Here is a 14,625-nt window from a genome sequence, read left to right as displayed (position 1 = left end):
TACACTGATTAGTCATTGTTACTTATAACGCTTAACCGTAAGTCATTTAGTAGAAAGAAACATACGGGAGGTTTTTTTTCACCCCAGTTATAATAGCCACCATGTGTCACTATGCAGTAGATGATAACTTGTCCAAACGACAATCTGACATTTTTATCATTTATATTATATGCATTAGCTTATGAGAAAAGAACAAGGAAAATTAAATGTTTGATACCTTTTATACCTACAGATACCTTTTATACCTACATGTCTATCTTTCTAAAGAACGCAGGTCAGGACCTGTCTAAACTGATTATATACTGCTAAAGTAAGTAACAACGCTCAGTTAGTTGGTCATAGAAATATATGCCAAATAACCATAGATATATTTGATGAATGCATTATTGTTATTCAAATCTGGTTTTAGATGTTAATGAATGTGAACATAACCTTGGTGGATGTGATCACATATGCATGAATGTAGACGGGTCGTACTCTTGCACCTGTGATGAAGGTTTCATGTTGCATCATGACGGATATTTGTGTCAGGATGTGAACGAATGTGAAGCTTACAATGGAAGATGTGAGCAGCAGTGCCTTAACACAGTTGGATCATTTTTCTGCAACTGTACTGAAGGCTTTGCTATACATATTGACAATTATACTTGTGGTGATATCGATGAATGTAAAATCAACAACGGAGGATGTGAACAAATTTGCATAAATGAAATTGGGTCCTTCACTTGTAACTGTACGGAAGGTTTCCTTCTACAGATTGACAGTTGCTCATGCCGTGACCTAGATGAATGCATAATCGATAATGGGAGATGTGAACAACTTTGCAGTAATGATGTTGGGTCGTACTCTTGCAATTGTACGGAAGGCTTCATTTTAAGTGAAGATAATTACTCATGTTTGGATGTGAATGAATGTGAAATGCATAATGGAATATGTGAACAAATGTGTACGAACGAAATTGGGTCCTTCTTTTGCAATTGTACCGAAGGTTTCATTTTAAGTGACGACATTTACTCATGCCTTGACGTGAATGAATGCGAAAACAACAGCGAATCTCGCTGTGAACAAATTTGTACAAACGACATTGGGTCATACTTCTGCAACTGTTCAGAGGGATTTCTTCTACAAAATGACAATATTTCATGTATCGATGTAAATGAATGCGAAACGCACAATGGAGGCTGTGAACAACTTTGCACAAATGAGGTTGGTACATACTTTTGTAAGTGTTCCAGAGGCTTTCTTCTACAAAATGACAATATTTCATGCATTGATATAGATGAATGTGAAACTTACAATGGCGGTTGCGAACAAATTTGCACCAATGAAGATGGTTCCTATTTTTGCAGCTGTTCCGAAGGATTTCTTCTGCAAAATAACAGTATGTCATGCATTGACATAGATGAATGCAAAACTAACAATGGCGGATGTGAACAGCTTTGCACAAACGAAGTTGGGTCCTATTTTTGTAAATTGTTCCGAAGGCTTCTTCTGCAAAATAACATATTCATGGCATGACATAATGAATGCGAAACTAACAATGGAGATGTGAACAGCTTTGCACCAACGAAGTTGGGTCCTATTTTGTAATTGTTCCAGAGGCTTCCCTTTTGCAAATGACAATATTTCATGTGTAGACGAATGTTAATAATCGAATACAATGGGAGCTGTGAACAATTTGCACAATGCGTTGGGTCCTACTTTGCAACTGTCCAGAGGTTTCTTCTGCAAGTGACAGTATTTCGTGTACTGATGGTAGACGAATGTGAAATGACAATGGCGGATGTGAACAATTTGCACAATGAAGTTGGGTCCTTTCTTTGCAATGTTCGAGGCTTTCTTTGCAAGATGACAGTATTCATGTCCGAGGTAAACGAATGAAAAGGCCATAGGCTGTGAACAACTTTGCACCAATGAATTGGTCCTTTTATTGCTAATGTTCGAAAGGATTTATTTCTGCAAAATGACAGTTTCATGTGGATGTAAAGAATGCAAAGATTGGCTGTGAACAACTTTGCACAATGAAATGGTTACTTTTGCATGTTCAGAGGATTACTACAAATGATAGCATTCATGCTTGGATGTGTGAATGCGCATTGAATAATGGAGGATGTCAACAACACTGTACTAATGCAGATGGGCTTCTTTGTAGCTGTTCAATGGCTTCCTTTTACAAAATGACAGCATTTGTGCATGATGTGAATGAGTGTGAAACGCACAATGGAGGCTGTGAACAACTTTGCACAAATGAGAATGGGTTCTATTTATGCAGCTGTTTCGAAGGCTTTCTTCTGCAAAATAACAGTATTTCATGCATTGACATAGATGAATGCAAAACTAACAATGGCGGATGTGAACAAATTTGCACGAATGAACTTGGGTCCTATTTTTGCAACTGTTCCGAAGGATTTCTTCTGCATAATGACGATATTTCATGCGCCGATGTTAATGAATGCGAAACGTACAATGGAGGATGTGAACAGCTTTGCACAAACGAAGTTGGGTCCTATATTTGCAACTGTTCCGAAGGCTTTCTTCTGCAAAATGACAATATTTCATGCGTCGATTTTAATGAATGCGAAACGTACAATGGAAGCTGTGAACAGCTTTGCACCAACGAACCTGGGTCCTACTTTTGTAACTGTTCCAGAGGCTTTCTTCTGCAAACTGACAATATTTCGTGCATTGATGTAGACGAATGTGAAACTAACAATGGCGGCTGTGAACAAATTTGCACAAATGAGGTTGGCTCCTACTCTTGCAACTGTTCCAGAGGGTTCATTTTGCAAGATGACAGTATTTCATGCATTGAGGTAGACGAATGTGAAATGAACAATGGAGGCTGTGAACAACTTTGCACCAATGATGTTGGGTCCTTTTATTGTAATTGTTCTGAAGGCTTTCTTCTGCAAAATGACAGTACTTCATGTGCCGATGTAAATGAATGCAAAACGCCCTATTCAGGCTGTGAACAACTTTGCACCAATGAAATTGGTTCCTACTTTTGCAACTGTTCCAGAGGATTTATACTACAAAATGATAGCATTTCATGCTTGGATGTTGATGAATGCGCATTGAATAATGGAGGATGTCAACAACACTGTACTAATGCAGATGGAGCTTACTTTTGTAGCTGTTCTAATGGCTTCCTTTTACAAAATGACAGCATTTCGTGCATTGATGTGAATGAGTGTGAAACGCACAATGGAGGCTGTGAACAACTTTGCACAAATGAGAATGGGTTCTATTTATGCAGCTGTTTCGAAGGCTTTCTTCTGCAAAATAACAGTATTTCATGCATTGACATAGATGAATGCAAAACTAACAATGGCGGATGTGAACATATTTGCACGAATGAACTTGGGTCCTATTTTTGCATCTGTTTCGAGGGCTTTCTTCTGCATAATGACGATATTTCATGCGCCGATGTTAATGAATGCGAAACGTACAATGCAGGCTGCGAACAGCTTTGCACAAATGAACTTGGTTCCTACTTTTGTAATTGTTCCAGAGGCTTTCTTCTGCAAAATGACAATATTTCATGCATTGATGTAGACGAGTGTGAAACTAACAATGGCGGCTGTGAACAAATTTGCACAAATAAAGTTGGATCCTTTTTTTGTAATTGTTCTGAAGGCTTTCTTCTGCAAAATGACAGTACTTCATGTGCCGACGTTAATGAATGCGAAACAGATTATGCAGGCTGTGAACAACTTTGCACCAATGAAGTTGGTTCCTACTTTTGTAACTGTTCCAGAGGATTTATTCTGCAAAATGACAGTATTTCGTGCGTAGATTTAGATGAATGTGCATGGATTAATGGAGGATGCCAACAATTTTGTACTAATACAAATGGAGCTTACTTTTGCAGCTGTTTCGATGGCTTCCTTTTACAAAATGACAGCTTTTCATGCATTGATGTGAATGAGTGTAAAACTGACAACGGGAGGTGTGAACAAATTTGCATTAATGAAATAGGAAGTTTCGCATGTGACTGCAATAATGGGTTTGTCGTACACAGCGACACATATTCATGCGTAGACGTGAATGAATGTGAAACTGACAATGGGGGATGTGAGCAGAATTGCACAAACAAAATTGGTTCATTTTCATGCAGTTGCGTTGAAGGCTTCTATCTCTTGTATGACGGTGTTTCATGTTCCGATGTAAATGAATGTAACGACAATAATGGAGGATGTGAACAACTTTGTATCAATGAGTTTGGCTCATTTTCTTGTACTTGTGGTAAAGGTTTCCAACTGCAGAATGATAGTTTTTCGTGCATCGATGTAAACGAATGCAGTATGGATAATGAAGCATGTGATCAAATATGTGTTAACGAAGCAGGTTCTTTCTCTTGTAAATGTAGAAAGGGGTTTACTTTACACAACAACAAACATGCATGCATAGACGTGAATGAATGTGAAATTAACAATGGGGGATGTGATCAAATTTGCACGAACACAATGGGTTCATTTTCATGCAGCTGCATCGACGGTTTTTCTCTACAGAACAATAGTGTATCATGTATTGATATGGATGAGTGCAATGTTAAAAATGGCGGATGTGACCAGTTGTGCGTTAACGAGATAGGGTCATTTTCTTGTAACTGTAGTGATGGATATCTTCGAAATAGCGATAGTGGGTATTGTATTGATATAAATGAATGTGCAAGCAACATTGGAGAATGTGAACAACTTTGCGTTAACAATATAGGATCATTTTTCTGCAACTGCACTACAGGCTTCCGTTTACAAAGCGACAATGTTTCATGTTTTGATGTAAATGAATGCGAAAACGGAAATGGTGGATGCCAACACATATGTGAAAACCTAAAGGGGTCTTACAGATGCAGTTGTGAGAAAGGTTACTTGCTGAATGATGACCAAATATCATGTAATAGTAAGTTAGGCATTTTTGACATGGTATATTTATTATATGTATATCATACGTGCCTGGAATCTTATTAGTGCTAAATGACTAAGAGCCTTTCGTGATAGTATCGATTTGCTGTCCGACATAAAACTTCATCTGTAGTATGTTTTTTTTCAGTTAGCAAATGCATATCTTATATAGTAAGAAAATTAATACTGTGAAATCATTAATATTCGTGGGGGACAAATTTTCGTGGATTTCGTGGTAGGGTCAATCCACGAAATTTAATCCCAACGAACAAGTAAAATTCCCATTCATTTTATGTTCAAAAGTTGAAATCCACGAATTCATATCCCCACGAAATTACTGTTTTGACCAAAACCACGAAATTTCATGCCCACGAAATTAGATGATTTTACAGTATTCTCGTTGTTCGGTAATATTTAACAATAATTCTACATGCCTGAATTCATTTCCCGGCGTTGGATGAATCAATTGTCAAAGAATATTTTAACCGACTTAAATTACCCAGTGTCGAAATAAACTACATTAAATTTGCGAAAAGTCGATCCTAATTTGATAAGAAGAACCATCCAGTAAAGGCATTTAACGATATTATAACAATTTATTCCTACTTTTTTATTTTTGTGTAGCGTGTTTTATATAATTTGATACATATACATATATAATACAAAACTAAATATAAATTTATTGTTTTAAAGACAATGCTGCTTTGAACTCATCACTGATCTTCATTTTCAAAGAAACGAAAAATGAAACTTTGCAGAAGGCTGCCACAAAGGACCAAATTTCAAAACAAGTCGAGTTCCTTGTAAGTATTTTATGATTTGATTTGATTACGATTACAACGTTATAGAATATCTCGACAATGATTTTAAACAAAAATAAAACCCGACAAATTTCTAAAGAGTAAAACCAAAGTCTACTCTGCTTATGTACCAGGTATATTCAGCAGTCACAGGAAATAAGTCAAGAGCGGCAAAAAATTACAAAAGTATCTATTAAATATATATTGTGTCATTGTCTTTGTACACGTTTCCCTCGCATTACTCTTAAAGGTCCAATACTAAGGAAAGTGAACATTTTAATTTCTTTTAAAAAGCACAGAAACTATTTCATTTTATTGGAAAATGAAAGTTGGTATGTAGAAATTCGAAATAAATCGCAGTATATGTACAATTATTTTTCTATGAAGTATGAAGAAAGTTAAAAAGACCTGGGGGGTCGTTCTGTCGATTCATTGAAATTTCAACATAATACACATACATTTCTTTGAGTTCCAAAGACCTTCTGTAAATTTTGACCTGCCAATCTTCATTATTTAGTGTCTTGCAGAAGTCTATGCACTGGCTATGAAAAAAATTGCCAACTCACTTTCCCTTAGTAATGGACCTTTAATAATGCTTTATTTTCTCTTTTAGCTTGAGACATATTTCAAATATTTAACAGGAGATCAAGTTTCTGTTAGTGCTCTTCAAATAAGGTAACTTTTTTCAATGTTTTCTTTAGCTGTGAGACTCAGTGTCGTAACTATGTCTGTCCTTGTGTGGTCATCGACTCCATTCAATATGTCTTTATAATACGTTGAGCTTAACCGGTGTAAGTGTGAGAGGGGTGTTGCACATTTCTTTACCTCTCTTGAACAGACCCGATCAACTGACTATGCTATTTACTTTCTTTCTTGTGCTTATGCTTCTAAAGGATATTTTTATACTTTGATTTACATTTCAGATACAACTGCGTTTGTGCTACATCAAATGACTTACACACATAAAAATTGCAATTGTAACAAACTTGACAATACTCACAGTGTAAGATTTGTTTTAGTGCTATTTAACCCTTATCCTGCTGTACACGATTAATTCTGCCTTTGCGACCAGTGTAGATCATGATTAGTCTGCACATCCGGGTAGTCTGATCAAGATCTGCACAGTTCACCATTCAGTCAGTATCTTTTGTGGTATTTAGGTAAGCACCCCTTCTAACAGTTAATGGTACTGTCCAAATTGAAAGATGGATAAGTTTATTAGAAACATTTAGCAGGGTAAGGGTTAAACATCAAATTGTCTAAAAGCATAACAAGTTTGACATGAAAATGATTGATATCCTTATCTGGATAGGGAAACGAACATGGCGACTTATCAAACTGACGGATTTGGAATCGTAGCAGAATACACTCTAAATTATGATAAAAAGACGAATAATGGAAATGTTAAAGACGAAATTGTTCGTGGACTGTTAGACCTAACTGAGTGGACTACTATGAACTACGGTGGAAACTCTGTTTTGGTGAAATTAGGTTAATGTACAAAGCTTTCAATGATAATTTTTAAACAGTCAATTATTTAAACATTTTTGTAATTCAAGTACTAGTAGTAATGTATTTTTCTATTTTATTTTTATCGATTAATCATAAACAATGGGGCGTGTAATTATAAGAACATTTTGTCTGGAAAATGTTAAAAATTAATAAATAAATTTTTCCTTCTTTGAGACTCCTGTCTAGAAATCAGATGTTATAGTTTTTGGAGTTGTGAATATTCATGATGCTCAGTAAATGTTTCCCTTGCGTATTTTTCTCTAAACAGTTTCTAGAATTATAAAGATAATCAAAAATGAGTTACAGGTGTATCTAATTCTGTTTGTTTCCATACATCTCTGTTGGAGCTTACTGGATAATGTCGGTATTAAATCAATGCCAAAGAATGTGGTTTCTCTTTTAATCAGATTTTTTAAAGAAAACCTCTTTTAAATTATAAATATTATGGAAATCAATGTGTATCAAGATATTCTAATATGAAAAAATAATGTGTCTCATAGTTTAATCGTTTTTAGCTATATGTACCTACAATGTAAGTGTTAGGTAAAATTTTCTAGAATATCTTTAAAACCTTAATGCGTAGATGTAATCAAACTTTTATTCCTTTAGAATGATATCAGTCATTAATGCAATTATCTATTGTTTTAAAGAAACCAAAGACTGTCAGTGGAATAGAAATACTCAAAGAAGAAGTTTTCTTTGATAGATGGTACACTGCAATGTTTCCACATATTATGAATGAAAGCAACAAACAGATACAATATTTCAGATATACCAGACAATGCCACAAGAACATGTGATATTTTTGAAACTGTCTTCGGAAAATGTGCAGAACGGTTTGAATGTCAAGTTGAAGATGGCGTTCCACGATGCCGGTAAGTATCTCGATGCAGATTAGTACAACAATGCTTGTGATGCAAGTATCACTGAGTCGGTACATCCAACGAATGAATATCATGTCAGTAACTGTCAGACACAGGATCATATTTGACATAAAGAACTTGAAATGCTACGAAAGCTTAAATAAATACAAATCAAAACTCGGAAATCAACTTTCTTTTGCTCCTCAATCTTACCTATTTTCGGCAGTGAATCGTTACACTAACGCTATTTTCAGTGGTGTAAATACACCAATAAATATAGATAGAACATAAGTTTTCAAATACAAAACACATTAAATAATATCTAGAAAATGATTTCTAAGTCCTTCAAATAACCAACAATTATTTTACAAATGTGAATTGTATGAAAGTTTTGTTTATATCTATAACTGAAATTCTGATGTTTATTTTAGACCTGTGTTCGCAAAGAGTGACACCTCAATACAAGCACTAGCATATACATGTATTAGTTAGCTTCTCTTACACGTGCCTTACTCAACTGAGTGGAAGTGTAAAACAAAGTTAGACAAAATGTTATATTTTTCACATCAAAGATAATGAGGATATACGCGCATGTGTGTAATTTACCCTTGCTGCTCTACTTAAATGTATTGCAAGCTTATTTATTGAAAACAAATAACATTTAACTATCTGATGATAACATGAAGTATCATTCAGTATATCTTATAGTGAAAATACTACAAGGATGTACATGTTTGCATGTAAAACTATGTCATATTCATGAACAGCTATAATAATTATATTATATCGATCGTATTATCTTTCTCGGGGGGAGAGGGAGGTTTAAAGTCACACTGACATAATTATAAGTCATATTGTGACTTTCACGCTATTCATGGTGGAAAAAGACACAAAGTGTCCATCCGGGCATTTTTAGCATCACGGGCGGGCACCTGGGTAGAACCACCGACATTCGTAAGCCAGCTGGGTGGCTTCCTCAGATCTCAGTTGATCTGTATTATCTATGCCTACAATAACTAATATTGCTCATGTGTTTTGTAACTAGTTACAATCAGACTGCTGATGCTATGCATCAAAGTCGCCGAAAACGAGCGAGCTTCTTCAGAATATAACAATTATGTTTAAAATCTACTAAATTTCATTTCAAAATGAGGAAGCCTCAGATTTCTGGCTTGAATAAAATCATTTGATAAGGAAGCTGGACAAACGTATGGGCTAACTGACACTCATATCTAATGGATTGTCATTCATGATGGGTACTAAAATAGTACAGTTGATACTATGTGCACATAAAATACAACCTAACAAATATTCTTGCATATTCGTGTACACAAAACTTAAAGAGACATTGCATCAATAAGAAAGTAAAGGAACTCTTAATTCTATTTTACTTTTAAGAAAAACATTTTTAACCGTGATAAACAGTTATGAAATAAGCATAACATCTCACTTTTAGTTCTTTGGTAAAAAGAAATGCTATACCAACTGGATATTCCGATCAATGAAGTGATCTAAGTTGTGAAAATGATGTAGAAGTAATTGTGCATATGAAATGAAGAAGGAAATGAATTGGTGTCATGCAAGCTCACGGTATTACATATACATATCGAAACATTTTCTGCAATGTAGAATTTGATTAAACTCTGATTTTTCAGAACTTCGGAATATACTTAGACAATTCAGCAAATAAGAAAGAAAGGGTCGTGTGTTTAATTTTTTGATAGACTGAATTGAAATAAATGTATCTCACGTAACTTTTCATAATGGAAGTCTATGGGAAAATCACAACTTTCATAACATTTTCGCGAAAAGAAATTTTTCTACAATGTAGATTTTAATGAAACTTCTCACAGTCGTAAATAAACATATGGCCTATATTATAGTGAAATAAAATGTATATGTCCGTGCGTTTATTTTTTGGGGTATTGGACTATAATTAAAGCTATCCGCAATTTCAAACTTATTTTAAGACATTATTTTAAACTATCTAACATGTCAATGTTTTAATATCATATTTTAACATAAGAAAGATAGCAATAGTGTCATTGTAATAAATTTACTCACAGTTTACCATTAATTCATAAACTGCTTTACATTTCCGTGCGCCGAATCAAGATTTTATTCTACGTTTTCCGGATAAATGACGTCACGCCATCACTTCCGGTTTATCAAACGTGCAGAACTGCCTTAATAGGGTTATATTTACGAGTAGTCGAGATTACTTTAACTTGTAATTATCAGGATTATTTTAACTTAGCGCCTCTTTATTTACGCTTCACGGTCATGTTTTCCGCAGAATTATAGACGAACATTAAATTTTCAGTGTGCAAATTTTATCATTTTGAGTAAGTGTTGACAAACAACAGGCCAACAAACAATATTTAAAGTCTTGAGTAAGCGTTAAGGCAATTTAATGCTAAATTATTGTTTCGCCGTATTTTATTTTTCAAAAGCTCTTTTTAAGCCTATAAATATATGAAATTGGGCAGATTCAAATCAGTTCATCTCTTATTTGTCTAGCACTGAAAATCCAAAACCAAAACTCGTTAAATTTTAAAAGCTATCTTTTAGGAATAGGTATGCATTTTTTATGAAGAGCGGACGAAAAATAAGCACTTAATGAATTTAAGAACAGCACCAGCACATAAAATGCGTTAGAATGTTCTGTTTGCACTATATAAAATACTAATTGTTAATTCATACGAGCGTTATGGTGTCAAACAGTTCAACCATGTGTTTATAGGTGATTCGTGTATCAGTCTATTACATTTTCTTTCTTCAGTGAAGTTCAAAAAGACGGAAACCCAACTCAAATAGGTAAGAAAACTGATACTTCTGGACCTACTGTCAAATTTAAAATATCCTTTAACCTAACTGTCTAGTTTTAAGGTATTAGGTAAATGGATACATTCATTTTGCTTTTGAAGGAGTTTGATTAAGGAACAAAAGTTCAAGAGCAAATCAGTATAACCTTTACCCTGTTAATTTTCTAAAATGGACCGGTCTATCATTCAATATGAAGATTTACTGACGGAATAACGAACAGTGCAGACCATGATCAGCCTGCATGGCTGTGCAGGCTTATCTTGGTCTGCACTGGCCGCAGTAGCAAAATCAGTTGCCACCAGCAGGCCAGCAGGCTAAAGGTTAATGTTGGGTATTACTATCATTCGATATGATACGAAAATGTTAATATTCATGCCTATGGGATAAAATATACATTATTTACTTAAAGTACATAATGTAATTTGATTTTCTTGAATAGCATGTTGAAACGTTGATCAGGGTTTTATTAGACAGCTAATGAACGTAGTCTTTGTGGCAGTTTTGATGCATATCGGTTATGTGCTTTAAATAATATTTTCCGTGTATTTGCAAAAGGCAACAGAAACAGCAATAAAACTGTTATAAAAGTCGCACATAACAAATCATATGATACATAACTAATCCACTCGCTGCTTCAAATAATAAAGCTCCAAGGAAAGATTTATACAAATCTTTAGATTAAACTTAATACAATAATGTTCTGGAGAAGTAAGTTTGAAACATGTCTATATTTTGTTTTGGAAATCTCTTCAACAGTATGCAATTATTCACCGTTTTGGTGCACTGCTTGATTATCGAGAGAATGACCAAAATGGGGTACTATCGCGCAGGATTTTAAAGAAAAGTAGCTACTGGTCTGGATCTGGATACCCAGACCTTCATACTACATTACCAATGATCTTGGTTAAAGACTATATATTTGGTGGTTTCTGTTAGATTTCAGGCAAATACGTTTGTGTAAATTAACTTAGATTTGGATTAGAAAACAAAATTTTACAACAACAACAAAACAAAATTTATGATGGTTACAGGACACATTAATTGTTCCATAAATCTCGTTTTTAATTTACATTTTTCATTCGTCATACGGAAATATAAGAAGAGCATTTGAAATAGCTTTGCCGCCAAAAATATCACTAGCTGAATATGTGTTTGTAACTCTGGCGACATTTGTAGAAATGGCAGGTAAACATGTGACCTAATCCTGAAAATTCATTTTCAAGAACAGTCTAGATTTCGTCTACACAGCGGTTTAAAGTTTTAGTAGGTTATTGATATGTCAAATTGTATTCTTTATGTAACTTCATCGGATATGAATAAATTTGCACAAAACTTCAACAGTTAACTTTGAATTTTTCTCCCCTAGCTGTCTACATTATCTATATCGGCGGAGCACTTGTTACACTGGTAGTTGTTGTGGTCGTTATACTTCTCATCAGAACCACACGCGAAAAATATCGCGTAACAAGGTATCGATAGTGTAGATATAACATTTATTATTAAGTAATTTTATTAGACTCAGTCAAGTCTAGTTTGTTATAGTTTTGCTTGGTTGCGTTCTATGCTTCTTTTAAATTTCAAAGTATAACTTTTTATTAATACTGTAAAATGGACACATTGCAAGCTATTCTACCTGCATAATATAATTCATACTGGCATGTGACAAGAAAAGAAATTGAGACACTAACTTAATAACCACATAAATAATTGGCATCTGTACAAAAACTGCAGAGACAATGTTCAACAAGTCAGCAACGACAAAACAAACAAATAAAGGAACACAGTTTGGCAACAACTGGCAAAACACCACTTGAAATGATATTCTTTTATTGACTTTTTCAGGAAAGGAAAACCTGACACACATTCTCATGACAACGACGAATGTGATCAAAGCTGTGCGGAGAACGTCGCAAATGAAGAATTAACAACACAGTTGTAAAATAGCTGCTACAACCTCCGGATTGACTCTGTACCAGCAGTGGAACTTATTTGCTTGTGTGTGTTTTATTTCAAAACACGAATAAAAAGATCATAATCTCTGAATGGAAATATTTACCTGTAAATAGAAGAGATGGGAATTTTAAATTGCCAAAATATTTCAGTAGTTGATGCGATTCATCAAGGATGTTTTGATTTCGCTTTCTGTCACCTGCTTAGCGCAGTATGTATAACACATGACTATGGGTTGATAGATCGCGAGTTCGATCCCCGGGATTGATATAATATGTTCTCAGTGACGATTCGCGAAGAAAATTTGTCTGCAGTCATTCGTCTTCCATCTTTGATTCATACGGGGAAATTGTCAGTGAATAACTTTTGTCAGTATTTTCACAGAATCCAGGAACATCAGTTAGGTCAACTGACCGCCGCACACAACTAAAATACTTTTGAAAAGCACGTTTAACTCATGATATAAACAAACAAACCTATTATATGAGCATACGGAATAACCATGTAAAGTTTTTGATACAGTTTAACTATTATTATTTAAAGAAAATTAGCCTCATGAAATACAATACTGCAGTCATGGCCGTTATAAATCATGACAGGTTATAATTATATCATGTTTTCAAAGATCAGTATAAAGACCTAGAATGACTATGTTGTAGGTAGAAATGGAAAGAAGAAAAAACATGTTCGTGTTGCATACTATTTTAAGTGCTCTTGTTAAAAACAACAAGCAACAATAATAAAGAAAGGAAAGTTGGTGATCAATTACAGTTACTGTAAATAAATATTGATTGTCAGACTGACTGATCTCTCTACACCAACCGCCAAGAACTATATAATCACTGTTGTAAATCACGAATTTTTGTAGAAATATCACGTCTTAAAAATCCATAATGATCTATTGGATGTCGCAATATTAGTAAGAAATGAAATTTATAAAAAGATTTGTATTAGTCCATTTGCCATATACGTTACACGGAATGATATTTGGTTTGTATTAAGGGGCAGCAACTATGATATATGTTATTTTACAAGATGCTGAAGGCCGGAGACTGATGTTCAAACTTATCTTCACAGCCTTGAAACCAGTATTACAGTGGAAAATTTTCGCCGTTTGAAGACTATAAAAAATCTAGTCAGTCTCTGGAACAAGAAAATATGGCATTTCTCTTTGCGGTATTTCTTAAATTGTATGCTCCTATGTGTGCTGCGTTGATTTAGCAATGAATATGGTTTACGAATTAGTTTAATAATATACGAAAACAGGAAAAGGACAATTTCTGTATATAGTCTATCCCTTTTTCTCATAATTTGTAATTCATGACCTTGGGCTTAATATCTTTATATTTAGAACTCAAATATAATGTTTGTAATATGCGTTAATTGTTAATGTTTTACCATTTGTTTGCTATAAAATGTACTTTAATTATGAAGATACAGAATGTCTATGTTTACGCTTTGCATTGATAATACTATCATATTCATCAGAATATTTTTGTTGTCCAATCTTTATTAAACTTTGTCATAAAATCATTCCGATCAAATATATCTCAGTATCGAGTCAATGTTATAAAAGTGAATAACCACTGACAAATAAATGCCGAAGCTATCTCTTTAGCATTATATCCCTTGTATTTTTATTACTTTTTGGTCTTTTGTATGTGACTGGAACTAATTTGTTTCGCAGTTCAGGAACTCTCATTTATCCAGCACAAATTTCGACTGATAACATCATCAATCTTTCTGGGTTTACATTACGTTTAGGTCTAT

General features: G+C 34.2%; 1 protein-coding gene across 3 annotated transcripts in view; it reads left to right on the top strand.

The window, feature by feature from the left end:
- Window positions 1-14,347, top strand: part of LOC123563189 (fibrillin-1-like) — a 55,475-nt gene extending 41,128 nt beyond the window's left edge. The window contains exons 30-36 of one of the 3 annotated variants that reach the window (XM_053529867.1): window positions 5,598-5,707; window positions 6,318-6,379; window positions 7,017-7,195; window positions 7,986-8,091; window positions 10,862-10,896; window positions 12,272-12,374; window positions 12,748-14,347. In XM_053529867.1, the coding sequence (XP_053385842.1) occupies window positions 5,598-5,707; window positions 6,318-6,379; window positions 7,017-7,195; window positions 7,986-8,091; window positions 10,862-10,896; window positions 12,272-12,374; window positions 12,748-12,844 (692 nt within the window). In that variant the 3' untranslated portion in view covers window positions 12,845-14,347. Of the gene's footprint in view, window positions 1-5,597; window positions 5,708-6,317; window positions 6,380-7,016; window positions 7,196-7,985; window positions 8,092-9,535; window positions 10,828-10,861; window positions 10,897-12,271; window positions 12,375-12,747 lie in introns of those variants that run through there. The other 2 variants (XM_053529874.1, XM_053529878.1) reach the window with 2 other exon arrangements.
- Window positions 14,348-14,625: the final 278 nt, after the last annotated feature.

Source organism: Mercenaria mercenaria, chromosome 2, assembly GCF_021730395.1.
Source record: "Mercenaria mercenaria strain notata chromosome 2, MADL_Memer_1, whole genome shotgun sequence".
In the NCBI taxonomy this organism is placed as follows: Eukaryota; Metazoa; Mollusca; class Bivalvia; order Venerida; family Veneridae; genus Mercenaria; species Mercenaria mercenaria.
This window is presented reverse-complemented; position numbering and strand designations above follow the sequence as displayed.